Source organism: Elaeis guineensis, chromosome 2, assembly GCF_000442705.2.
Source record: "Elaeis guineensis isolate ETL-2024a chromosome 2, EG11, whole genome shotgun sequence".
Lineage (NCBI taxonomy): Eukaryota > Viridiplantae > Streptophyta > Magnoliopsida > Arecales > Arecaceae > Elaeis > Elaeis guineensis.
Window position 1 is genome coordinate 98166523 of NC_025994.2, and position 27512 is coordinate 98194034.

Sequence of the window (27512 nt, forward strand, 5' to 3'; positions counted from 1 at the left end):
AAAAAAGAAGCACAGGTACAAAAGTGCACAAAGGAGAAGATCGATTTAGGGATTAGAGCATAATAATCCTCAAATGGAGCTAAAATGCATCGCTGGGGATGGAAAACTCAAAAGTAAGCGATGGCTAGCAGTGTTTTATTGGAGCATAGATTCCTCCTAAGCTGAAATGTATGAGTATTTTGTGAAGAACTGGGTTGCCCGACGATTTCTTCTTGAGAAAACTTTGGGAGTTCCTCTCAAGCCAAATCTACCAATAAAGTGTGATGACCAGCTGAATTCATGCATTTCATTTATCCTATTCAGAATTTCTAACCAAAAAGAATTACGGATTTATTTTTATAATAAAGAATAAAATTGAATATAAAAGAGTATATAGAAATGAAATATTTTTAAATGTTTATTTTTTGGTTGCCCAGGCACAGGTCGATATGACAAGCTAAAACCTTATTTATCTCAATTATGCCTTCTCTTCTCAGGTTCAGCAACAAATGTTGTTCACTTTCAATGACGGTTCTGAAAATTCTAAGATCTCATGATTATGCTATATGATATTTTTCTCAAAGACCAAATACAAGTTACGGACTCCTGAACTTATGCTGTTACATATGATGTTGTAGTGGGGATGGCGACAAACTGAAAGGTGACACAAGTGCTCGCATCCATTATGCTCAGAAAGAATATAGAGAGCACTTTTATTTCCATCATTTGAGTCATCTTGAATGCAACAGCCATCTTGTTTTAAAAACAAAGTGATGGTCCCTTTTCTATATGGCCAAAGACTTATAGCTCGGTATGTGAGGTGTTGTCTGTTCTGATCTATAGGTCTTATGGTTTTGCTCTTTAAAAAGCATCTCACATGAAATGGATGATCCCTTCTTATATAAGCTCGAGTTCTTTTCAACTCACAACCAATGACTAATGATGTCCTTCTTTTTATATCACAATAATTCTGTTTTATAATTATGATATAGAACAAAAGACCAAACTCTTATTCATTGAACAAGCAGAAAAAATCGATGGTTTTAATATTCATGATGTTCATCCAAATTACATGGTTCCTTTTCTCTTGTCTTGTATTTTGCAAGAACCACCTTTTACTTTTTGAAAAATAAAATACTCATGAGAAGAATTTGAGCCGGTTAGCTTAAAGGTCAATCTAGTGGAAATGGAGGTTTGTCGAATTTTAGTTCACCTTCTACCTTAATGGATTGGGGAAAAAAAAAATACTGCATCCTGATTAAATTGTTGTTGCTTCATTTGCCTTGATGGCCAATCCATTATGTCTCACAAGCTTCTTCGAGTGCATGGTCATCACCTCCTCTTTTGCACAGATGGTCTTGTTCAACTGACAGACCTACTAAGTTTTCATGGCTCAGAATTTTCGCATGATAACATGCCAAGGACCACCTGATGGCTCGTGCATTAATATTGGAGGACTTTGTCATCTTTTTTTTTTTCTTCTTCTTGAGAGGCACAGGTATATAAGTTGGATTCTTGGTTAGGTTCTGATTCTGAAACGATCTTACCTTTTTTTGGTTCTGTTTTAAAATTGTGATGCGGAATGATGGACCAATCGACCTCTTATTTCTAGAACGAGCAAAAAACATCGATGGTCCTAATGTTGAAGTGACTTGTTATTTAGACCAAGCATCAAGGGGAACCATCACCTGGTTTGACATTGTCCCCATTTTATCTATGTTTGATATAGCTCCAAACCAACTAGAGCTGATCTGGATATTCTATATAAAAGGTGTCTAATAGTCGCCATCCACAGCGAATATATTCCATAATAGTTATGTATGTATGTATGTGTGTATATATATATATATATATATATATATATATATATATATATATATATATGCTATATATGGAGACAAAAGTTTAACTCAAATCCTGCTCATATACGTGCAAAATTGAAGCCACGTTGTCCTTTCCAATCCAAGTAGTGAGATCACGTTATAGTAGCCCTGCAAAGTACATCTAAGGTTACCTGGAGCGAATTAACTTTACCAGTCATGCACACCATTTCTTAGTTTGGTATTGAATAATTCATTGACCGTGCCTCACTTCCGGGATGGAAGGGCAGTTTCTAAAAATGCAATTACCAAGACCTTGCCTTGAGGTATTTCAGCAAAACCAACTTAATGTTGCAGTAGAAACTGTAACCAAAAAGTGTTGCAGTTGAAACAGGAAATATTAGAACTTAAGCTAAGCATGTGAGTATAGTTGTTGATATCTAACCTTCATGCCCATCAAGCAGCTGTGCAAAAGATTAGATATATACATCTAAGTTTATATAAACCTTTTCATCTCTTACCAAAGAACAGAAAATTTGTATTCAAGCAGGAAAAGAGAAGGGTACCTTCTACTGACTTACAGGAGCTGGTTCAAGAAGACTATCATGCACTATTTGTTAAGATTTGACGTCTCAAGATTCGGTCTACATTGAGCTTACAATGAGGTTCGTGATGAAAAATGGAGTCCAACGAGATCAAAATCACCCCAAACGGAGCTTGAATGGAGAAGACACGTGCTTTTTAAGTCGACACGCAACTCGAGGTAGCGGAGGACCACTGGCAGCCGGTGGAGCGGCGGCGGTGCGCTGCCCAGCGTGCGGCAGTGCATGGGCCAGGCGCGGCCCAGGCACGGGTGCGTGGCCCAACCCAGGGGCACACACGGGGCGCGGCCCGGGCCCAGGCGCCCGGCACGAGCGCAGCCCAGGCATCGCGCATGGGGCCTATACCCCGGTCCATCGTGGACCGGGTGGTCCAAGGCCCAGCACGTGGATCGTGTGGGCATTTTTCAGCTATTTCTCGTAGTCCATGGTACTATTCTTTGGATCGAAGTGCGATCCAATGGCGTGGGTTAATTTCGATCTTGATCCAATGGTTTGGGATTTGATTTGAGGTTGATTAGGAGTTCTTATCTTTTTCTAACACCTGTTTAAGCCTTTAAAAGGTTGGGAACCCTGGTATTAGAGAGGGAGGCTTGGTTTTTCTCACGGGAACAGAACCTGTGGCATATTTTCCCGTGCAGTGCAAAGACCACGAACCCTGTGAAGAGAGAGAACCGTGTGATCGAGAAAAGAAGGAGCTTCAGAGAGGTTTCTGGACAGCAGACAATGATCGCTTCAGGGGTTCAAGGGGGTCTTCCAAGAGAGAGAGCTTTTATAAAGAAAAACTTTCTGTGAGAAAAAAATTGGATATACGAGGGTTGAGGGTGAGATCTCTTCTTATAAAAAAATTTTTTCATAGTGAAGTTTGCATGCCCCGTAGAGGCGAGCCCTTTTGTGGCTGATCCACGTATTTTGATTGTTACTATTTTATTTCTTCTTTCTTCCTGCTGCATCGCACAGTACCGAAAAGATCTTGGGAGATGGTGTCCTGACCAGACATCCACCCAACAAGTAGTATTAAAGCAAGGAGGTACCAGGACGCAGATTGCAGCGGTGGTGAGCAAGACTGAAAATGGAAAAGACAGGAACAATCAAGATGGAGATCAATAAATTTGATGGTAAGAGCAATTTCTCCTTATGACAGGCAAAGGTGAAGGACGTGCTCATCCAACAAGGATTGATCGATACTCTCTTGTGCGATGAGAAGCCGACAACCATAAAGGTGCAGGATTGAAAATGGCTACAGATGCAGACGGTGAGTACCATCCGCATGTATCTGACGGATGAGGTGGTGACCATGTGCTGAGCGAGACTTTTTCAACGGTGCTGTGGTCGAAGCTCGAGGAGTTGTACATGGCGAAGTCTCTCACCAATACTCTTTTCTTCTGGAGGCAGTTTTACCAACTACGGATGGCAGAGGGACAGAGCGTGCAAGAGCATCTAAGTTACTTCCAGAAGATCCTCACCGACCTCCTCAGTATTGGTGAGAATGTTGAGGAGAAGATCAGAGCGCTGATTTTGCTAGTGTTGCTTCCACCTTCATACGAGTCTTTGGTGACTGCCCTTCTAGTGGAGAAAAATACCATCAAGATGGATGAGGTCACCGCGGTGATACTCCAGAATGAGGTTCTCAGGAGGGAGAACCCGGCTTCGAGCTCAGGTGGCGGTAGCTCAGTCTTGATGACTTTTGGAGGAGCAGGAGGCGGTAGACGGAGCGACAGGAGATCGCGACGAGAGCGGTCCAAGTCTTGGAGGGATTTGAGTAAAATCAGGTATTACCAGTGTGAGGAGTTAGGGCATCTAGTCAGAAATTATCTTCAACTCAAAAATTAGATGGTGGCTGCTGTAGCAACGACCGACAGCGATTCAGATAGAGATATTTTAGAGATATCTGATGAGGTATCTACTTCTTCCCAGCAGTGAATATTAGATTCTGCATGCACCCATCATGTATGTTGCAGAGATGAGCAATTTGACTCCCTAGAGAACAGTGAGGGCACTGTATATCTATCGGATGGATCGAGCTGTGCGATCAGAGGCATCGGAATGGTTAGTTGGAGGATACATGATGGTGCAGTGAGAAGATTGGGGGAGGTCCGATATATATCCGATTTCAGGTGGAGTCTTATCTCACTTAGCAGAACGAATTCGAGAGGTTACAGGACGGTAGTCAGTGGAGGAATCCTGAAGGTGCTTCACGGTGATAGGATTGTGCTAGAGGGAAAGAAGGAGAGCAGAGGATATTACTATCTGGCAAGGAGCCCAGTGCGAGGTGGAGCTTCGAGGGCTAGGTGGAGTCCAGAGCAAGGTGGAGCTCCAGCTGGAGGTGGATCGGACATGAAATAGGAGACTCAAAAGGACGAGAGGCGACGTTGCAAGGTGAAATTCCTATTACCACAGGACGATGTCCCAAATAGGTCTCAGGTCAGGAAGAGCATAGCATACGACAGAGATGAGATCGAGCGGCCTGGCTCGACTTTCATGTTTGTCCATTCATGATCAACAGACAATTATCCCAAGGTATGGGGGTGAAGAGATCCAGAAGCTCTCGGAGTTAGGAGGAGGTCGAATATCGAGTCGAGATGAAGATTGTTAAGATTTGATGCTTCAAGATTCGGTCTACATTGAGCCCACAGTAAGGTTTGCGATGAAAAATGGAGTCCAACGAGACCAAGATCATCCCAAACGGAGCTCGGACAGAGAAGATATGTACTTTTGAAGTCGGCACGCAACTCGAGACAGTGGAGGCCGCCGGTGGCAGGCGATGGGCCGGTGGAGCGGCAGCGGGATGCCGCCCAGAGCACGACAGTGCGGGGCCAGGTGCGCAGGGTGCGGCCTGGCGCCGAGTGCGCGGCCCAGGCGTGGGCGTGCAGCCCAACCCAAGCGCGCACGCGGGGCGTGGCCCGGGCCCAGGCGCCCGGCACAGGTGCGGTCCAGGCCCGCATGCGCGAGCCAACCCAAGTCCAGACGCCGCACCTAGGGCCTGTACCCTGGTCCACCATGGACCGAATGGTCCACGATCCAACGCGTGGACTGCGTTGGCATTTTCCAATCGTTTCTTGCAGTCCACGATACTATTCTGTGGATCGGAGTGCAATCCAACGACGTAGATTGATTCTAGTCTTGATCCAATGGTTTGAAACTTGATTTGAGGTTGATTAAGAGTTCTAGTCCCTTTCTAACACCTATTTAGGCTTTTAAAAGGCTGGGAACATTGGTATCAGGGAGGGGGGCTTGGTTTTTCTCACGGGAACAGAACCTGTGGCGTGTTTTCCTATGCAGTGCAAAGACCACGGACCCTATGAAGAGAGAGAGAGCCTTGTGATCGAGAAAAGAAGGAGCTTCAGGGAGGCTTCTGGATAGCAGACAGCGGTCGCTTCAGGAGTTCAGGGGGGTCTTCTAAGAGAGAGAGCTTTTGTGAGGAAAAACTTTCTGTGAGAGAGAAATTGGGTATACGAAGGTTGAGGGTGAGATCTCCACTTGTAAAATTTTTTTTTCATAGTGAAGTTTGCATGCCCCATGAAGACGAGCCCTTTTGTGGCTGATCCACTTATTTTAATTGTTACTGTTTTATTTTTTCTTTCTTTCTACTGCATCGCGCAGTATCGAAAAAATTTTAGAAGGTGGTATCCTAGCCAGACATCCACCTAACACTATTCTTGTATGACCAGAATATTGATGATAGTTATATGTGGTAAAGCCTGATAAATGACATCTCCAATGTAAGTTCCTAACAAGCGAATGCTTCTTTCCTCGTGTCATCAAATCAAATTTGGTACACAGAAGATGGGAGGACTTATAATAATAAGGTTCTCCCGTCTAGGGGTCTAAATAGTTTACAAAAACTACTACATATGAATGGAACACCAAATCTGGTGTGCAGACAAATGGATCAAATTTTGGGTTCGAGCACTGATTCATGCAGAAGGCCTAGAGAGCTATAAAAATTGCAAGACTGCATCAACCCCAATAGAATTGCAAGTAAAAAAAAGGGGATGGTTCTCCAATTAATATAAGGGAACATTGATATTGGAGATGTAGTTGTGTTCCACTAGGCGGACATTGTGGATTTGTTGGGAGGGACCACGCTTTCTGAGGTCTTAATGGTTAGGAATGACCCATGTGAAAGCGTTGCATGTGAACTGCACCCACTTGTTTTTTTAGTTTGGTAGACACCAGAACTGGATATCACCTAATCAATTTTTTTGTCTATGGTAGAACTATTGGGTCCATGTTCAGATAGGTTTCTGACCTTCAGAGGAGCTGATAAGCCTGGTACATGCTAGCGTTTGTTCCCTGGTGGTAGCATATAAACCCGAGGCTACAAAAAAATGAAAATCATCCTATTGGAGACTTCTGAATGGAATCTTTTTCTCAAGGCAATTAATATGGGTGAGAATGGTCCTTATTCGTCTATGCTCTCTGCCTCTATCTCGTGTCCTTATTCATTGATATGGGTTTCACCAAAACCTCTCCATATTTTTTGATTAAAAAGGAAGCAGCGGAGAACTACCACCCAAAACCTCTCCATATAAAATGGATTGCAAGCCATTTGAAGCCCAGGGTCCGCGGTCTTCACATTTCCAGCTCCGAAGTTTCATGGAAATTTCGTATTCCGATTGAGGTATACAATAATAACATCAGCTTATTTCCCATGTTAAATATAGTTATATAAGAAGTGATGCTCTTCATGAAATTCAAACTTTATTAGTATTACGGTGGTTACTGTGAGTACCTCGGATCAGTGTGCCAACCATGGCACATCTCAGATCTTCAAATTATCACCAAAACCACTGACTTAAGAGCAGAACCATATACAGTGCCAAACAGCTTGCGTCTGATCTATCATATAGTCTGTCCAACGATCTCCATTGCATCGATAGGCCGATGTCTTAGCGTATGAGTTGTCTCTGTTATCACAGTCGACTCACTTCAGATGTGTACTACAGCTGTCCACCTCGAGTGGATAAACTCAGACATAACCAATTTTTCTAATCTCACAGGAACGATTGAAGAATGAAATATTTCATCCATTATAACATGTTGAACAGCTCTGCAATCTCGAAATCTCATAATTTTCATACAGCTATATGACCAGCTATTCGACAATCTTCTATATAAACAACCAAAGTCTCCAAGATCAAGATAAGCCAATCAATTCCTTTCAGAGAACTCATTGCTACTCCTATTGTTCTCTAAATCTGACTTGAGTCTCGTGTTTTACAGATCACTCTAGTACCAGTATCTCTGTGCAAGACTCAGCCGTCTTCTCTCCAACTTCGACTGAATCGAATAGCAACAATTAGTTTAAGTACAACCATATACTATATGAATATTAACCCTACTTATGGAATCCCAATATTAGAAGTAGAACAGTCATCGCATGATTCTAGAACAGGTTATGAAATATAATTTAGGACAGCATGAATCTTGGGAAACATTATTGATTAAAACTAACCAATCTCTATTTTTTTGGTTAAGATGAATTTATCATACCAACCAAGTAAAATATATACATCTTCGGGAGTCAGGAAATAAAATATGTAAAAAATCAGAAAGAATATCTAGTGCAGCACTCCACAATAAAGTTTTCTTTGTAGTTGGCCACATTAACTGATCTCTACTTCACATTGGATGCATGATTAGAAATTTTGTCTTCAATCAATGCTGTTCACCAAACGCTTATAAATTATTTGGATGGGGCACATCCACACGATCGTTCCATGAAAACATGGGCCAAGTTACCAGCTGTGCAAAGACCCCACAACTTTAAATCATAAAGGAGTACTCCACCACCCAAAAGTTCACACCAAACACATGGCTTCGCAGCTTTCAACTTTTACCAACGACGCAGCCTGGTGCAAATTGGATTTAGAGGTCTACCAACTTCTACGCAAACTCAACCCAACAACTCTTGGTGAAGTCCACCTGTCACAACGCATTTTCCCTTATAATTTATGGCTTGCCCTTGCGCAAGGTCTCTACTAGCAGACTCTATATATGTTCTCAACCGGCTGCGAGAGAACTCCAAATCATACTTTCCTTTCATTCGCCTAGTTCTGTATCCTCTTAGGCAAAGATGTTGGCATTGAGAGCTTTTATAGGTGTTGCGACGATAGCAGCTCTTGTTCAGGTGGCAATCGGCGCAAGTTTCCCCGTCGGAGGCCAAAATGGTGGATGGGATCTGAGCACCAACCTGGCATCATGGGCTGCAACCCAGAAGTTCATCGCTGGGGACAGCCTGAGTAAGTTACACCTACATCCAAATTTTTCATTGCATAATCCGTAGTTTTTGCAATGGATTGCCATCATTCTTTTTCTCCCTTTTTTTTTTTTCTTTTTGAGAGAAACAAAATGTAATCATTCAAATTGGCTCGTTGGCTTGTCATTTTCATGTCAGAAATAAACACAAGTCTTTGCATTTAAGACTGCATTCGTACACTCTTTTTTCAAATTCAGTTGCGATTTTAAGATTGCTCCTAGTTGCCCTGAGATTATCTCGTATCCACTAGTGTTTTAGGGCACAAAGCAGGTCTCTTTTGGTAGCAGTGGTTCTATACATACATTCTTTGTTTCAAAAGTCTCTTGGAGTTGCTCTGTTTCTACTTTCTTTCTTTCTTTCTTGCATGCTTTCTTTCCTAATCAATAAAATCCTTTAGGCATTAATAGCCTATTTCTCCCTTGTGAAACAAAAAAAAAAAAAATCAAAATTTGATGCATACAACAGATGATTTCCAGCATAAAGATGGACAAATACAATCACTTGGGTCAATTACTGAACAAAATTACATCCCCAAGATTCGTACCCACTCAAGATCTAACACCATCTGGGTGGTAAAATCTCTGGATTGTATACAGTTTTCTGGGTCCAAAACCAAAGTCCTAACTCCTGTTCACTCAACTGGCGCGTAGAAATTATAAGAGAAGTGCTACTTAGTGAATAACTACAACTTCATGCCTCTTGCTCACATCAGCCGTCGTCAATTTCCTGTTGCTCTTTGGGGCATGCAGCTTTCAAATACGCATCATTTCATGACGTGCTCGAGGTGTCGAAGGCGGAGTACGATGCATGCGCGACAAGCAAACCAACGAACACTTACACAGGTGGAAGCACCGTCGTCAAGCTTTCATCGCCGGGGAAGAGATACTTCATCTGCGGGACACCAGGGCACTGCAGCCAAGGGATGAAGGTCGAAATCGACGTGGTTTCTGCCGCCACCGCAACTCCACCAACGGCTGCCCCTGCTTCTCCACCCCTCCCCATGTCTTCCCCACCAACTGAAGCCCCAAAATCTTCTAAGCCTTCCAAGGCTGCACCATCAAAAGCTCCTTCGAGCTCGCCGGCGACCATTTCTCCGTCCCCCGAGCCATCAGCTTCAGATTTGCCTGCGACCACCACTTCACCGGCACCACCACCCCGGTCAGCGGCTAATGGACTTGGTCAGGATATAAAGGTCGCAATGGGGTTCGGGGTGGGGATGCTCTTGGTTTTGTCTCTATGAGCACAAGCTAGAGAGGATTTGTATTTGAACTGAGTATCATTTTGTTGAGCCACTTGCTTTCTATTTTACCATTTATTTTTTCTGATGTCGATAGTTTTTTGAGCTGTTTCTCCTGGGGATTATATGTGGATCTCTGCTCTTCAATAAGAAATCTCAAAATTTTATTAATTGTTAACTGAGAAAATAAATAGAGGGTCTGGTCCTTTGAAACAGCCCTTGGCAGAATAACTTTCTCGTCCCCAAAATCAATCTCTCGAACTTCTCTCTCGAAAAAGGGTCCATTATAAATTCTTGGATGTAAATTGCTCGACCCAGATAAAAGAGAACGACTTTTCAGCGGATTAGGATTCCCCATAAAATAAATTTCTCCGAAAACTAATGACTATTTCAATTGTTAGCTATTATTATATATTAATGCCATAATATAAAGAGGTTATGAAGTCCAGAGGTCCAACTCAACGTTATGAAGTCCTGAGGTGCAATCACGTTGAGTTGGATCCGCTACCTCCCAACGCAGGCTGCATTTTTTTTTTAATATACATAAATAGATGATCACATCAATCTAATGCGAGAGCAGCTTAAAAAATCAAAATACACAAAATTCTACAAGATCTGAGGACAATCATCACCTGACCTTCACAGTCAATCGCCTGAGTGCTCAGCAACAAAAGCCGCTACCCAATCTGCTGCAGTGTTTGCTTTCCGATAGACATGTCGGACTCGCACTGCAACAGCTTAACGAAGGGAGAACCAGACATCCCGGATAAGCGGATGAACCTCGAGCAGCATGGTGCCCCCCTAAATCTAAGAAATAACAGTAGCAGAGGCATCCTCCAGGAAGATCCTCTCCATATGAAGCTGTTGTCTGGCAAAAGTGACGTCCGTCCAAATTGTATGAAGCTCTGTCATTGGAATTGAAAGCTCAAAAAGATGAGATCCACCAGCCACCAAAAGCCTTCCGTCAGGGCCGCGGATGATAAAGCCCGCACTACCCCTCCCATCTCTAACACTACCATCAAAGTTAATCTTGACAAACCCTCGGGGTGGCCTAACGCAGGCTCTGACTTTATGAGGGGTTTGGGTATAAATTTTGACCTAGACTTTACTTATTAATAATTGGTTCAGGTTCAAGTCTAAATAAGAGAGAATTCATAAGGTCAATCAGGTCTAGTGGCCCTATTGTTTCACCCGACCCACACTGTGTCAGGTCAACTAGTAGTTAGGCCTGATTTTGGTCCTAGGAAGTGTCACTAAACAAGCCACTAATGACATAACTTCGATCTATAATTGTAAAGTTTAAAAGAAAATGCTGAGGATATAAGTGAGAAAACAACTATATCTTTCCATTCTACAATTTAATTTTCATTAACTAATACCTTTCATATGATATTTCTGTCCAGCTTCCCTCTCCCTATTAGTGGCTTGTCACGTGCTTTCTTCTACCATCGGCTGATCCTACCTCCCACCCTTTTTCTTTTCATTTTTTAGTATTTTATATGTCTCACTGTAACACTGTTAACAAGATTTTTACAGGCCCAACAAGAATTCGATTCTACACTTTTTCCTGTTAACTAGAATCCTGAAGTGCTCTGCATGTGAGGAAGAAACGCATATAGAAAAACCATGATTTTGAGGGAGACCACATTTGCACACATTTCCTTTTTTTTTCCGCCAGCTTTTGGAGTTGAGGCCGCCAACCAACGCGCTCGTTTTTCTCCCCAATTCCACACTTTTGGAGTTAATGCTTCATGCGGTTTTGTTGGAAAAATAAACTGAATACTGGAGAAGTTCTTGGCAAAAAGCTAAGATAGAACTTAGATGGCTGTGTGATCTGCAATAATGCATCATAAATCCATGGATCGCCACTTCTCTATCTGCAACCTTTTTCCAAACATTTGGAAAGCAATCTGCTCTGCCCTTCAGGTTCTTCATCCTCAATCATCTTTCAAGTTCCTATGTTACGATTGGATTCTTAAGAATATCCGAAAAAAATCTCAGCCTATTGTCTGAATGCTCATGACTGCATTTGTGTGGTCTTGCTGGAAAGAGTGCAATGCTCATTTATTGCCTCAAATGCTTTAAGAAGATGCTTGGTTCACGATCGGAATCGGAATCAACATTGAAATGAGAATCGAAATGACTTGGAATCAGAATCGGAATCGGAATGGCCAAATCCCACAAAGTGCTTGATTCATGATCGAAATTGGAATAAAAATTTAAATCTATAAAGGAGAGTAGCAATTGAGTTCTATATAGATTGGGCTATTTTCATTCCATCCCAGAATCAGAATTGAAATGGTACTCCTCCGAACCAAATGATTGGAATGGGAGTCACCCATTCTCCTTCCAATTCCAGAGTCTATGCTTTGTAAGCAAACAGCAATCCTAGAGTTTGAAAAAATTTGGATAGTAGTAAGAGGAATACACAGAGACCTGAAGTAACTAATTTTCGAACTTCATTTCCCACCTCTCCACACTCCAGAGACTTTTGATGTAAGCTGTTTCTACTTCCTTCAGCTTATTTCATACTCAGGAGGCTCTGTTTGGTAAAGCAGAGCTATGTTTTTTTTTTTGCAATGCAGGGCTCTGTCTTTTGGAGGCCTGCCAGAATTATGTAACAACTTTTATGTCCTGTAACCTTTCTGATCATTAACAATTATGTGGTGGCTGGTTTCAGCCTCCACTACCATTAAAAAAAAAAATTCCACAGTTTTTGGTTATTATTATTATTTTTTGAGTACATCTAGAAAGATTCCATTTAACATAGATCTCATACTCTACTTATTGATCAATTTAGTTACATTTTATTAAATTGGATCAATTATAGTTTATTCATCTAAAATTAGTTCTAACTTCACTAAGTCTTCTATAATTCGAAAAATAGCACTTAATCCATCTGGGATTAGATCTATTCAGTCTTACTCCATTGCCCACCTACACTGTAAAATAGATTCGAGGATTTTTTTTTCCACCATGATTTTATTGTCCCGTTCTTTCCCAAAAATGCTCGTGTCTAGTTGTCCAAATCAAAGATTTTTTCAAATTTACCTATAGTGTGGTCCATACTTGATAAGTAGACATATTGCGAATGAAAATTGTGTTACAAGTCTTTAGGCTACTCAAATTTATCGTGAAGGGAATCAGATGGCTGATTAGTTAGCTACGGGTCCCGTTACAACCGGTTATAAGCGAGTTTTGTCTGTTTCTTGTTTCTATTTATGTTTTTATGTCAGGCACATGCCTCCTTTGTAACAACCAAATAGTTAGACATGGGTGCATATTCTCTTTATTGGTATTCGGCTATTAGATTTATTTGTCATGCGTGCATTGTATTTGCATCAATGCGGTACAAGGCGTCATGTTGGTATATATGCATTAACGGTGATATATGGCTCGCACTACATGTGCCAATGAATGAAGGTTTGGCAGTTGCAATAAACGGTAAGGACCTCTAATGACGGGTTGGCAGCAAGTTAAGCATGATCTTATCCTCCTATCCTGGATCATCTTAGGTGAAACCTCACGGTCAGGCTCGTGACTCCAAAAAAATGTTTAACCCGATTAATGCTTGGTGAAATTGTTAACCACAGTTCGGAGCTCGTTACGTTGGATGAGAGCCTTAGATCCCAAAAAAAAAAAATGAGGGCCCACAATTCCCAACCAACAAATATTCGCCATGTCCTCAGCAACACTAATTGCTGGCTGTGGCCAGATTATGAAGTATTTAAACAACAATATTACACATCAAGCAAGGCTTCAGGAGTTCGAAAGGAATATTTTCAGGTCATGTGAGTTGAATTTTCAACGAACACCTAACATTCTTTTCTTTTCTGAGCAAAAACAAACACCTCGCATCCTTTTGCACGCCAAAGAGCGGAGAAATTGCATGTGTGATAGCCTGGTTTATTAAACCAGCCCGTCACAATGTTAGCCGACAACTCCCATCCGAAAAAAAAAAAAAGGGTTTGAAGAAGACTCCAAGGGCTACCAAAACCTATAAAAGATTTCCCCTCCCCTCCATGGTCCTTGATTGATGAACATGGGACCCCCCCCCCCCCCCCTCTCTCTTAGCACGTAGTTTTTGTATCAGTTGGAATTTGAAGCTGAAGAGTTCACTAAAAATCGAGATAAATCCCTGACCTTCCTTCCTTTTCACTTTCACTTCTTTCTATGGCCTCAGGCACTCCCACAAGCCACTGGACTCATCGAAATCGCACCAGATTTCCATCATGAATGCTTTCTTCTATTTTTTGGTTTTTTTTTCCCCTCTTTTCTGGCCAACGATTGAAAAGACCAAGAAAAGGAGGCAAATTTCTATTTTTCGAGCCCTTCCTATGTTTTCCCCATCAATTGGGCATCACCGTTGGTCCGTTAGTTGTCCACCACCACCTGCTACCGACCCAACCTTCACGCTCACCACCTTTGGACCTTTGGTCATCACCATGGACCAACCAACCCTTCTTTTCCTATTCGGCCAAAGAAAAGAAGAAGAAAAGAATAGAAGAAGAAGAAGAAAAGAGAAGGAAAAAAAAAAAGAAAAGGGAGAGACCAGCTCTCTTTCTCTCTTTTGTATCTCTCTCTACTTTCTTTCTCTAAGATAACCTATGAATCTCTTATTTTGGAGTTTTTTCTTCTCTTTATGTCCAGCCACGGCCAGCTGCCGATAGTGCATGCATCCTAACATGACCCTTAATGATCCTGATCTTAGATTCCTCTTCTAGAAGAGATGAAGACTCTTTCTTTCTCTCTTTCCTATTCTCTCTCTCTTCACTTATTTTTTCTCTCTAAAATACTTATGGACCCCATATTCAGTCATGCCTTCCTATTTTAATGACCCGTGTTGATCCCAATAAGAAGATCCTGAACTGCTTTGGTAACCAAGTGGTCTATTGGACTGATCATCCAATCAATAATCTCCTTTTATGATCATTTAATTAAATTAATTAAAAAATTGATTATAATTTAATATTTTAAATAGAATTAGCTGATTCTTCTAATGAAGTCGAAAGATTTAGGATGAATGAGGTAAGTAGATCTTATGCTTTTTATTCATTTTAAAATTATCATATTTTCTATACATATGATCTATTACTAATAAATCATATTTTTTATAAAATAAGGATCAGTACATGAGATATGAAAAAATATATTTTATTATGATAAATGATCTCATGAATATATGAAAGTAGCATATTTATGAAGCATAAATTTTATTATTTTTTATCTACTATATATATTAAGAAAAAGATGTAAAGATTTCAAAAGCTCTCAAACAGCTATAAACAAATCTCTAAAATTAGAAAGGTCAATATCCGAAATTAACATCCATAAGAAATATGACCTCGTCAATGGAGACAAAGTTGACATATGAAACAAGAAATTTGTCGATTAAAAAATATGATCAAAGTGACTACAGCATAAATATCTGTGAGTAAGATTTTGAAATATGATATGAACATATGATCAAAATGACTTATGAATCATCATATTTATAAAATATTTATGATTTATGTATGCATGACTGATTGTATGATTTATTTTATTATATATCTTATAAAATATTTTATTTTATATCATCTATTATTTTCTTAATAATGCATTATCATTGAAAAATTTATACTTGATCCAGTAAGAAAGCATAGGTTTACTTATTAAGATGGTGTAACTCATACCTTTTTATTTTTCTTGTTCTTTTACAGCAGATTAAAGTTAGGATCGATGGATGATCTAGGTTTATAGGTCTGACTTTCAAAATTTTATAGCTAGATTTAGTTTATTGGATGATTATGGATTTGTAGTCAATTGTTTATGAATTAAAAGATATAAATTTGGTATTTGATTTGGGATTTAGATGATCTAAACCGATCTTGATTTATTTATTTGATGAATGATGAAATTGAATCTTTTATTATATTTTATTTGTGATAGATTTTAGTTGATTATGATTGATTGGCTTCATATAATCGAAGATTGTACCTCTCGATAGTATGGCCACGTTATGTCTCAAATTTGAAATGCAATAGCATGAATGACACCTAATACTCTTTCACATGAAGGAGAAGAATTCCATATTAAAGACTAACAGAATTCTGAAAAGTTCCCAAAGCTCTTTACTTATAAATCTTTTGTCAATTCAAAGCAGAATCATCAACGATGCATATGGCTTGCACCATAGAATATTGTGTGATGATCGATGACTGCTATCTGAGGATGAATGGTTGTCAAACAAATTAAACAGCATTATGTGCCATATACAGTTCGTAGCTATCAAATAACTGTTCATTTTCTGATGGCGGCCATCAAGTGCAACATAGCATTCTATGGTGCAAATCGCACACTGCAAGGGATCCGGTCATCGGTGTTCAACTTCTCCATATTTATTTCCTCTTCAAATCCACAAAAATTATGCTCCTACTTCTCTATAAACCTCGTACATACATGTGGCTCACCGTGCTTCGAGTGAAACAAGAGAACGAGTCGTACCCTACATCCACGGGGGCACCTCTCTACGGCCGGGCAGCTGAAGAGTGCAATTCAACAGCAATTGGAGGTGCCAGATGACACTCATGAGATCCTTGTCTATGCGCATACCTTGCTGAAGGATGATCACAAGACTCTTCACCGGCTTGGTCTTGAAGACCTGCCGACCATCATACTGCATGAGAAAGGTTCCTACGAATCCTTGGACAACGCTTCTAGATGGAACAATCTTATCTACTGCTGCTCCTTGGGCAACCTTCATACCGTCCACGATGTCAAGAAGATGTTTGAGAGGGGAGGCTATGGCCCGCCTCCCCGTCGCCAACACCTCTGGAGGCTGAGGACTTGGATGGAGGATAACGATCGATTAAGAGATAGAACATGCAATCAGTCCACAGGTGGAAGTTGAGGTGGTCGAGATCGATCAACCCTAGGGTAGTTGGACCCCTTGGTGTCTTTATCTGTTGAAGTCATCATCCATGACCATGAATCTGGCCATCACGTCGAGACAGGTGATACACTCCATACCCTGTATGAGGCCAAGTGAAGAAGGAAATGATGGGCCGGCTAGAGGAGCCGGTCCACATGCAGTTGGTGCTTCACGTACTTATCCGCTTCCAGAGGATCAGATAATTGGTTATGTAATGATAGATTACGAGATTAATGATGGAGATCATCTTGAGCTCTCAATTCACCATTGGTCATGATTTCCTAGTTAATTTCCTCTCTGCAGTAATAAGTTCTAATTGTAGTAGTTTCCTCTTTCCTCTTCGTGGCTTCCTTTTTTCCGGTAGGTTCTGATTATCGTAGTTCCCTTTCTGCAGCAATTTTTATTGCGCCAGTTGTTTACATGACACGTAGTGGGTGTTATCTTGTGGCAGAAATATGCTTTATATTAGGTGCAGCTGTTATTATGACTTTTGTTTGTTAGCTCTAGTGGCTTGCTGGAAAGATGCTCGGTCGTGGCTGTTGGAAAGATGCTTCCGTATTAGCTGTAGTCGTTGTCGTGATTTGTGTATTAGCTGTAGTCGTTGTCGTGATTTGTGTATGTGAATGTTTAGACTTCCAAAAAGATGTTGCTGTATGAATATTAAATCAATCGTTGTTGATTGTTTAATTGGCAACAGGTGCTAGTTCTTGAAGATGGAGATGGCTGATATCGACTTGTATCAAGCCCACCCTTGCTTGGTGTTCGCCAACTATTCCCGCAATGACATGGACCATACTTCGACCTTTTTTTTTAATTATAATTTTATTTTAGAAGAAAAAAAAAAAACAGCAGATCTAGCCCAACCACATAGACATATTGGTTGAGAGATTCTTTGTACACCACGTGCAGTGCAATAAAAATGGTATGAAATGCATCATCCAATCATATTAGAGTATATGATCATTACTTTCTAATACATATTTAATAACATATTTAATATTTATATTTTATTTTTTTATTTAAAATTTTGAATGATAAAAATATTTTTTTTTCTTTTGAAAAATTTATGACATTTTGTGTGAATATTATGACATTCTGTATTGAAATCATGACTTCCTGCACAAGATGTCATAATTTTTTCATAGGATGTCATAATTTTGGTAGGGATATTTTCATCACATAAAAATTTTATAAATTTTCAATGACAAAAATATTTTTCTCTCTTTATGACATCCTGTAAAAAGATTATGATATTTTGTGCTAGAAATCATAATTTCAACACAGGATATCACAATTTTTTCAAAAATATTTTTATCCTTTCAAATTTCAAATGAAAAAATGAAACTGTGGATATTAAATATGTATTGAAAAATGATTGTTATGTGGGGAAGTGATACATTTCCCGTCGGATTTCTTACACCACAGGTGGTGTTCAAAGAATTTTGAGGTTAGATCTGTATGAGCTAGGTCTAGCCCAGCAGACATGGGCCTCTAACCCATTTGGGTCTCTCCAAGCTAGTTCTGCACCAATCTGACGAGCTACTAGACTGCCAGTTCGAGAACAACTGAAAGCCTCTGTTCGCTGAAGATTTACTTATGCATATAAAACTATGAAGGATGGATTGGATGAATCTAACTGAACCCAATGGTTATAAATGCCTGTTTGTGGAAATCTTGCTTTTATATTACTCATAAGGTGAAACATAATTTAATGCAAGAAAGCCAACTCTTATGAAGTAAAATCTCAAAGAGCGCGTAGAAAACCCTAAAAGCGTGATCAAGCTTGACACTATCCCTACCATGCGTCATGTATAAAGTAAATTTCTCATGGTGGCAGCTCATGCAGAAAAATATAATATAAAGAACTTCATCTTGAAGTACAGCACCATCTATCAAAAAATAGTACAGCACCATAGTGCCTAAATCTTGGATGTTTTGACATTATTTTCAATATTCTGTCATGAATGGATGAGTTCTTAGAACCTCTTCAATGCCATGTATATATAATTGCTAATGCAAGTACATCATAAACAAGTTATGTGAGAGAAAAATGATTAAGCAACACATAAACATTCTAATTATCTAAAGAACCACCAACTCCGCAGATTCTCGATTGAAATTCACAAGTTTGATAGGTTCGGATCACTTACCAATCCTTTTTTTGAGAAACATTTGCCAATGCATTGATTTTACATACGTCCTGTGCGATGCACGTCCTTACATATATCACTAAAAATTAACCACTAGATGGAGGAACTGGATGGATATAACTAAATCTGATGGATATAGACGCCTGCTCGTGAAGACCTCCTTGGTACTCTTATATGGTGCAAAACAAAACCCATGCAAGAAAACCAAATTTATGATGCAGAAGTCTCAAATATTGGGGAAAAAAGAGACTAATAAACTCCCAATATAACACATGTTGCTTGATCAATGGTAATATTGTCATCTCAGACGAGTAATGAATTAGCTTGAATTCTTTAGGGAAGGCATCAATCAAGAAGTCAAATATAAAGAAGTTCAATATTAAAGCATAGCAATACACTGCTCATACTTTAGACTTGCTTCAAATATTCTCTCCCATTCCCATACGAGCTGCCATGAACATCAAATAATCATCTTTTATCTTTATTTTAATTATAGTGGCAGTTAAGGAGCTGCTGTGATGTTTTATCATCGAGTGACAACTCTTCATTTGAGTTGCGAAGTACCGGCTACCTTGTCATAAAGTATTTGATACCTTGCAGCACTCTTTTAACCCTTGATCATCACGGATCTACTGCACAGGCAGGTGAACCGAGCAGAACCGATTTCAGGCTTGCCAGCCAAGAGAGAATTGATGCATGATTTGAACGAAAATATTGCTGAATCATTCCTCGAGGCACATTTCATTTATAATATACACCAAGAACGCCGATCCTATTGACGATACTCATGAAAAATTAGGATAAAATTTTCTACACTGAATCAAAACCACTCCATATTCTCCAATATTCACACAACTTGCTGTAGGTCTGAGAATCTCCATGGTTCCCTTTGATACTAATGGTCAAGCTGGATTTTTTTTTTATTATTATAATTTACAATTAAACCACTAGATAGTTTCCAATTTACCTGAAATCCAAACAACTTCAATTCATGGTTATACTACTGACAAGCTAAGCTAAGCCTGAAATGGAAATGAAGCAATGGGGTCTTACACAAGCCAAAGCAGTTCGATAGAGAAATTAGTTAATCAAAGTAGCATTCAATGGTCTTAAGCAACTGGAGGACACGATTCAGCATCCTGTGAGGTATCAACATCCGCAGGCGGCATGAATTGCCACATAGGGAATCCAGGGTAGCCAATGACAGGCATCATCAGCTTGTGTGCTGCTGTTTGTCCTTGTGGAGCAAAAGCCGCTGGAATTACAGGAGGGTGTGCTACAAAGCTTGGCCGAGCATTTAGGATCTTTATTTGCTGCTCCAGGTTCTCTTTCTCTGCCTTCAGCCTCTGTTTCTCATCACGAAGCTCATTCTTCTCAGCCTGCAGTATAATAAGATTAAATACCAGTTTAGCTCTTAGATTTAAAAATGCATAAAAATGAATAAGCTACAGCAGCACATATCTCTAAATTATTCAGCTAGCCTCAATGTTATCCAGGATTTCTTCATTGGCCAAAAAAAATCTCTGGATTATTCTCCAGCAATCAAAATAAACATAAAGCATTCAATCATGCAAACATTTAGTTCATTGTTGACATTCAATGTACAGATGCATACTCATGGATTGCAAATTAATGATGCTATCAGTTATTGGTGGTGATGATATTGATCACTAAATTGCTCATCTAAACTCTTGCTGAATTGGTGACTATGAATAATGGGATTCCTTGATAAATCTCCCAAATATTACTATACCGCAACTAAGCACCCCAACCTTCCAGAACTCAAAGCCATGTTCCATAGTTCATAAGCTCATAACATACTAACAGAACTACCAAATCAGGTCATCAATTTCCACCAAAACAAATTCAAAACAATAATTCAGCTGCAAAAACCTTTACTTTTATGATCATCTCATGTAGACCAAACTCAGTCCCAACAAAACAAAAAGAGCACCCGATTTTATACCCAATGGTCAAATATGGTAATATATTAGTCTCAGATTTTATAATCCAAAGTTATTATCTTCCCAAGGACACAAGAGGTGGTCTTAATCTTTTACTGCACTGAGGATTGCAGAACCGGTACCATGTCCCATGCTAGTCAAGTACCAGGTCAGTACAGGACTGGTACATACCTTACTGAAACACAGCATGCAGCACCATGTAGGTCAGGCATCAACACTGCCATTACCTCCATGCTGATCGCCTCACCTTTGGCAGTCTCGTTTGTGGCGACAAAGGAGGGGACGCTGGAGGCAATGTTGGAGGCATCATGGGAGCTCAGCATGGTCAATCAAAGGGGTAATACCACCAAATGGAGCACAGGTTGGGGCAGCATCAGGCACAACTAGATGAGGAGATGAAGGGCTGTATACTTGCAAGAGAAATTATAAAACAGTTCATCCCCATGACTAACTGAAATTGCTCAAAAACAAGGCGGTTCATCACAATTCAGCCCGGTTCATCGCAATTTTGCCCTGGACCAAATTGAACAGCCCGAACCATCCCGGTTCCACACTGATTCAATTCAATATGCCCAAATCAAGCATGCTGGGATGAATCGACGAAACCTAGATGCCAATAAGTGTGTCCCTTCCATGGTTTGAACTGTATCCACTTATTCCACAATCTACATAGAACTTCCACACAAAGTTCAATGAGGATACTGTGCTATTAATTCCAGTCCAACCATGAAATAGGGGAACCAAGGATACTCTCTAGGGATAGCAAGAAAATTCCAAAAATTATTGGATAGTTTATAACCCTGAGGCATTCAACAAAGCCAACTAGTTTAAGTAGATTTAGTTGATTAAAATTCAGCAAATTTCAGCAAAAAACTAAAATGTGATCTCATTGCCATGCCTTGAATCCAACTATCACATTTTCGAGCAAGCCAGATATTTGTACCCTGGATTTTCCATCTTCAGAACAAAGGATCCATGTCCCCTTAGCGGCGCCACTTAAAACTCCAGATGATGGCAGCCGAATTTATAGTGATGTTGGCTCAATATATGGTAATTTTCTCTACTAAAAGTTGTTAAGCACCTATTCAAAGTGGTATGCATCATCAAAATCATAAGTTGCACACAGCCATGCATCAATAGAGTACGAGTCTTTGAACTGATTAAAATCTTGCAGGTGCAAACAAAATTGAGGACGTCCCAATTACTCGGAGACCTGTTACATGGGTTATAGAAGAAGAAAGGAAGACCTGAGATAAATTTGATAGATGTTATGAAAATGGATTTGATAAAGCTTGTATTAGCCTTAAAGATGATACGGGGATTTGCAGCAAATATTCAAGGGACACCATGTTAACTAGTGGGACTTGGATTTTTAGTGGATGTTCAAGAGGAAATAGGAAAAGACCCCAGAGAACCTTGATCAGATTTTGTGGATGGAAGAAGCTTGTATTTGACAGAGGTTGTATAACATGACAATAATGAATGATGATCAGATTATATAGCCATTTAAACAGATGTTGAAGGCTTGTTTATTGTCATGCCCATGCTTTTGTATTTAATTTCATCCAGCAAGCCTAATCTATCAATACGTTTGTACTTCTGTATGTCTGTATTCATGTATGCATATTTCAGAAACTTGGACCTAGAAGAGTCAGACTATTGATTAGAGAGTCATTTTGGTGCCCTTAAATGAAGTCGGTCAGAATTTTAGCTAAAAACTATTGTTGAACACCAAAGTATAGTTTTGATGTCTTTTAGTATCTTATTTTTTTGTAAGATTATTTTAAAAGGCCTAATGATAGTAAATTTATAATGTGGTCTTGCTATTATATTTTTCCCTAAACCCTGTGTAATTTTCCATATGGTTTTGAATAGGATGGTCACATGTCTAGCAGATAATGGAACCAAAAGGGGGAAAAAACTAACCGTTGTGTTGTAGAATTAAAACTTAACACTTAAATGTTGAAAAAACATCATTAAAAATATAAGAGGAAACAAGTACAAAAAAATCTGGGAAATGATAATGAATCAGATTGTCACAAAGAGCTCAGTCAATACAAATAATTACATTTGGTCAATCTTGATAAAGATATTAAAAACTGAACAAGTATGAAAGTGAGATTCAACCGAAACTAAGGTGCCCCAATTAAACTACTCATGTAATCTGATTTAAGACAGTTGGATAAAAAACAACAATAGTTCTTTGGTCGCTAAAACTAGTTTAAAACAAGAAAAGTTGGTCGTGTCTAGTTATAGAGATGAAGGCAGGTGCAGTGCAAGACATTGAATAGCCTTCAAGATAACATATAAACCCTTGTAATACCATCTAATGTCAAAAGGCTTCAACAAAATTCCTTCATCTTAATCACAAAATTCAACAGTCAGTCAATAATATTAACCTTGTCAATGGCAAAACAGTAACGCATAATCAATTAAATGAACATCCAAACCAATGTAGACATTGAAAAAGGATAAGCCAATCTCAGAGAGAGGCATTCAAAGTGGATGACACACAATTTAAATCCCAAGCTCAGATACCATAAATCTTAAGCATGTTCTATCTCATCACAGCCTATCTAGACACATATAACAATAAAGAAATCACACCAGGAGCCAAACATCATGGTATGAAATGCATGCATAGTAAAAGACTATATAATACAGTAAAAGACTTTATGTTCATGCCATATAACAGACATGAATATGTTGGTAACATATAAAAAATATATATATATATCTGGCTAGATTTCTCAAAGAAACAATTTATAGTTCAAACACCTTGGTCATAGATATAAGGAAGTATATGAAAGATAAATTAAAATGGACCTTCAATTCTTTGATCTTCTCCTGCAGATCCTCATTTGAATCTTTCAGCTTTTGTGCTTCACTGCGTAATTGAGTCACCATGCGGACAGCATCACTTAAGATAGCTGCTTTGTCCATCTTCGGCGGTTTTCCAGGCTCCAAAATGGATCCCAACTCCAAGAACCTTATAATCAAGCCGAAGTTAAGAAAGCTCGCAATAAAACTAATGAAGTCTTAAGAAACTATCAAGTATTTAAAACACATCATAAGATTTGTATAAGGCAGCATGTATACCTATTATTCAACTTATCTCGTCTCATTTTTTCCCTGCAGGCTTTGGAGCCGGGCTGACTGGAAGATTCTGACCTAACACTGTTACTCAGAAATGCTTAGTAGCTTCAGACCAAATAAACTAACAGCTTAAAAAAACATTTTAACTCGACATTATGAGCTCATAGTGTATAAATCAAACCGTTTCTTGGAGCCTGACTCATTAATGCCAGCAGAATCTACAAAGGAGCCACTAATTTCCACACTGACCAAAAAAAATATATGTGTGTGTCACAAAAATAGGACAATCCTAAAGAACACCAAAATGAAAGCACAGTGACAAAAAAAAAAAAATAAAAAAAAATCTAAATGTATGAAATTTAGCATAGGAAAAACTATATCTTCAAATAAGACACAACATTTCCAAAATGAAAAGAGCAATTTTATTTGGTAAGACAAACAAAGACACCCAGGTATTGCAAGCAATATATAAAAACATGTAACACTCAAAGCTCGGATAATATGAAAATGTGATCATAGCAAAATGAGCAACATTGACAACATACTACAAGGATTTATAAATAGTTTATGATATCCAATATTTTCCCTATAGTAAACGAACTATAAATAATACGTTTTCTAGCATTTCTTACTACCCTTTCTTTAGGAGAAGCATGCAGATGAAAATACAAAAAATTGGCTAGAAAATCTCACTTGGGTATTCCAAGAGACCCTAGGGTCCTGATCCAAACCTTTTTTTGCTTATGTATATGTCCATAGCAATATTGTTAAATAGCCCAAGTTACTATGCAACAAGCAACGTGCAGGTTTTCAGAAATTAGTTACCAAGAGTCTCTAGTCTCAAAGACCACCAAATGCAAGTACTGATATTGACTTTACAACACTTTCCAAAGTGAAAATATTTGAATTTCTTTTTCTTTTTTTTTAGCTAGCAGATTGTTAGATCAAGGAGCCTTTCTGTTAGGAATAACAGCAAAGGTATCAGGGACAATGCACTCCATAATGGTGCTTCCCACAGCAAGCACCAGTCTAGCACCTAGGCTATTATCCAATCCTAATTCAGATCCCAATACCCACTCTTCAGTCTATGTTCCAGCTCTATGCATTAAAAGGTTTGTACAAGCAAAACATGTTAACCGAAGAAACCATCCAACCATAAGCACTGCCTCCAACTTGCAGTAACCAAGATAGATCCAAGGACACCAATCTCCCACCTCAAACATGCTACCATAGGACATAATTCAAAACTCTACAATCACCTTGATTCAGATTCTCAAATCAGGGCCTCTTTTTACTAGAAAAAGCGAAAAAGCATTTAACAAGGAAAAGAGAGAAACTTAAGGAAAATATTTCCAGACACATCATAACTTTCAACACTAGATGGTATCTCCAAAGCCTAACACAAAGGTCATTAGTCACTCTGTAAGTCTCATCTCCAGCTCAAATCTTTAAATGCTGGATATAAATTAAGTTGACTACCCAAGCTCCACTTGCGAATTGCAATATCACACCTCCTCCATCATCTGTAAACCTCCTCAAAATTTTTGCCTACTTCTTAGCTACTAACTAAACAATATAGAACATGGATATACATATGCATTAGGCAACTATTCATGGCAAACATTGTTAAGAATACTAGCCACTGCCAAAAAAAGGGAAAAGAAACAATATAAAAAGAAAAGAAAAGACAATTTCTCTAATACTTAGCCAACCTCCAGTTAATCCATACACCAAAATAATCCAATCAGAGGTCAGCTTGGCAATGCCTAAAGGAAGACCTAAAGGACATGTTCCATATGTTTTCTTTCTACTAAAACATAAAAAGCATCCATCATGACACCACTTACGAAATCTTCTAAATTAAGCTTGACCAATAAGTCATTTAAAAATAATGCAAAGGAGTCTCATAGCTACCCATAAAAATTCAACGTAACATCAGCGTATTGATATTGTTTGATAGGACTATGCCCCCTACCAGGTTAAAATAAATTAAAAGCAGGATGACCCATTCATAGATTGCAAAAGGGCTATAGCAGCATAATTAGAACATATAGAGGATGGCTAATCACATAAGCAATGCAGACCAATGATAACTGAAAAATCGTTAATGAATTGTCAATCTGAACTTCAAAGGCAACTACTTGGAACATTCCTCTTATGATCCTGCATCAATTTAAACTAGAGAAGATCTGATTGTGGTGCATACATTCGTTTATGGTCAAGAAACCTAATGTTACTGAATATATCACTTTCCAAGAATCATGAGAACCAAAGATAGCAAAAGAAGTTGGAGTCACATCATGAATTACAGAAAACCCTAATTATGGAGAGCATCTCCGGCCGTTAGTGGCAAGTAATACGACATTAGGCATAGAAAAACAACGAGCTGGGATTAAAAAAACCACATATCCCATCAAATAAATGATAATCACCATCAAAAAATGTTGATTTTTTGGTTTATAAAGAAGACCAGGGCTCGATCCAGGAAACCCTATAACAAGAAGAACCGAATTGGCAGTAGCAAGAAGCCATCAAGAACGCAATCTGGCATACCTGGAATTGGAGGTACTGTTGATTCCCTGGGGAGTCCAGTAGAATCCGGTCCCGGGCGCCGGGAAATCGCCTCCGGCAACGGACATGTCGTCGATCAGAGGGCAATCAAAGACCCAGTTGGAGTTCTCGGGAGAACCCATCTCCGATCCCTCGATCAACTTCAGCGAATCACCGATAAATTCCACGAGGGTTGGGAGGAGGACGGGCTCTCTTTTGGGGCGAGGGGCGAAAGGGACGCGACGACGGAGGAGGCGAGCATGCGACGGGCTCGGCCGGCAAGAGGAAGAGGCAGACGGGTATCGTGTTGGACCTTCGAACCCAATTAGAAGTACATTTATTTAATGAACCAGGCCTGCGCCTAAGTACTTCCCCGTGAGTATTTTTTTTATGTTGCGTGTTAGTTATGGTTTTCCCTCATGAGCTAATATGGGTGCGGGGTGTATTGCTAAGCGACTGGAGTGGCTCCAGCGGTGAGTGGAGACTTATATGAAAATTTTACATTCTATGACGAGTAAACTGTATATTGATTTTGAGCTAGCGTGCCAGACACAACAACTAGCTCAAACCCAAGGAGTACGTGACTTGTAGACATAAGGGTATCAATGAGCACGTGAAGCCAAGTACGGATAGGGTCGACCCTAGATTTCAAAACTTGCAGGGGGATTTTTTTTAAGTAATATTTTTTTAATAAAATATTTTAAAAAAACGGTGGTTCAAAAATTATTTTCTAAACTACCATCTCAGCTGAAATCATGAGTTCAATCCATGATTTTTACATAGCCACTTAATATGGAGCAAAAAAAAATTTAAAATCATAGATTCAACCAACAGTTTTACTACAATCATGAGCTAAGCCCACGATTTTTTTTTCCTCATTTCTCCTTCCCCTTTTTTTTTTTTTCCTATGCACGGCCGCCCTTCATTTTTTTTCCGCTCTAC

At 39.3% G+C, this 27512-nt stretch overlaps 2 protein-coding genes across 2 annotated transcripts; one reads left to right on the forward strand and one right to left on the reverse strand.

Moving 5' to 3' along the window:
- Positions 1-8413: 8413 nt before the first annotated feature.
- On the forward strand, positions 8414-10068 carry LOC105052339 (uclacyanin 1). The gene is made up of 2 exons (XM_010933117.4): positions 8414-8643; positions 9410-10068. The coding sequence occupies exons 1-2, from the start codon at positions 8478-8480 to the stop codon at positions 9898-9900; spliced, it is 657 nt and encodes a 218-aa protein (XP_010931419.1). The 5' UTR covers positions 8414-8477; the 3' UTR covers positions 9901-10068.
- Positions 10069-19822: 9754 nt separating this feature from the next.
- Positions 19823-26899, reverse strand: LOC105052348 (transcription factor ILR3). The gene is made up of 5 exons (XM_019848014.2): positions 26574-26899; positions 24202-24264; positions 24024-24101; positions 23751-23913; positions 19823-20339 (listed from the first exon to the last, which is right to left on the reverse strand). Exons 1-5 carry the CDS (start codon positions 26711-26713, stop codon positions 20070-20072), a joined length of 714 nt encoding a protein of 237 aa, XP_019703573.2. The 5' UTR covers positions 26714-26899; the 3' UTR covers positions 19823-20069.
- Between the last annotated feature and the right edge of the window lie 613 nt (positions 26900-27512).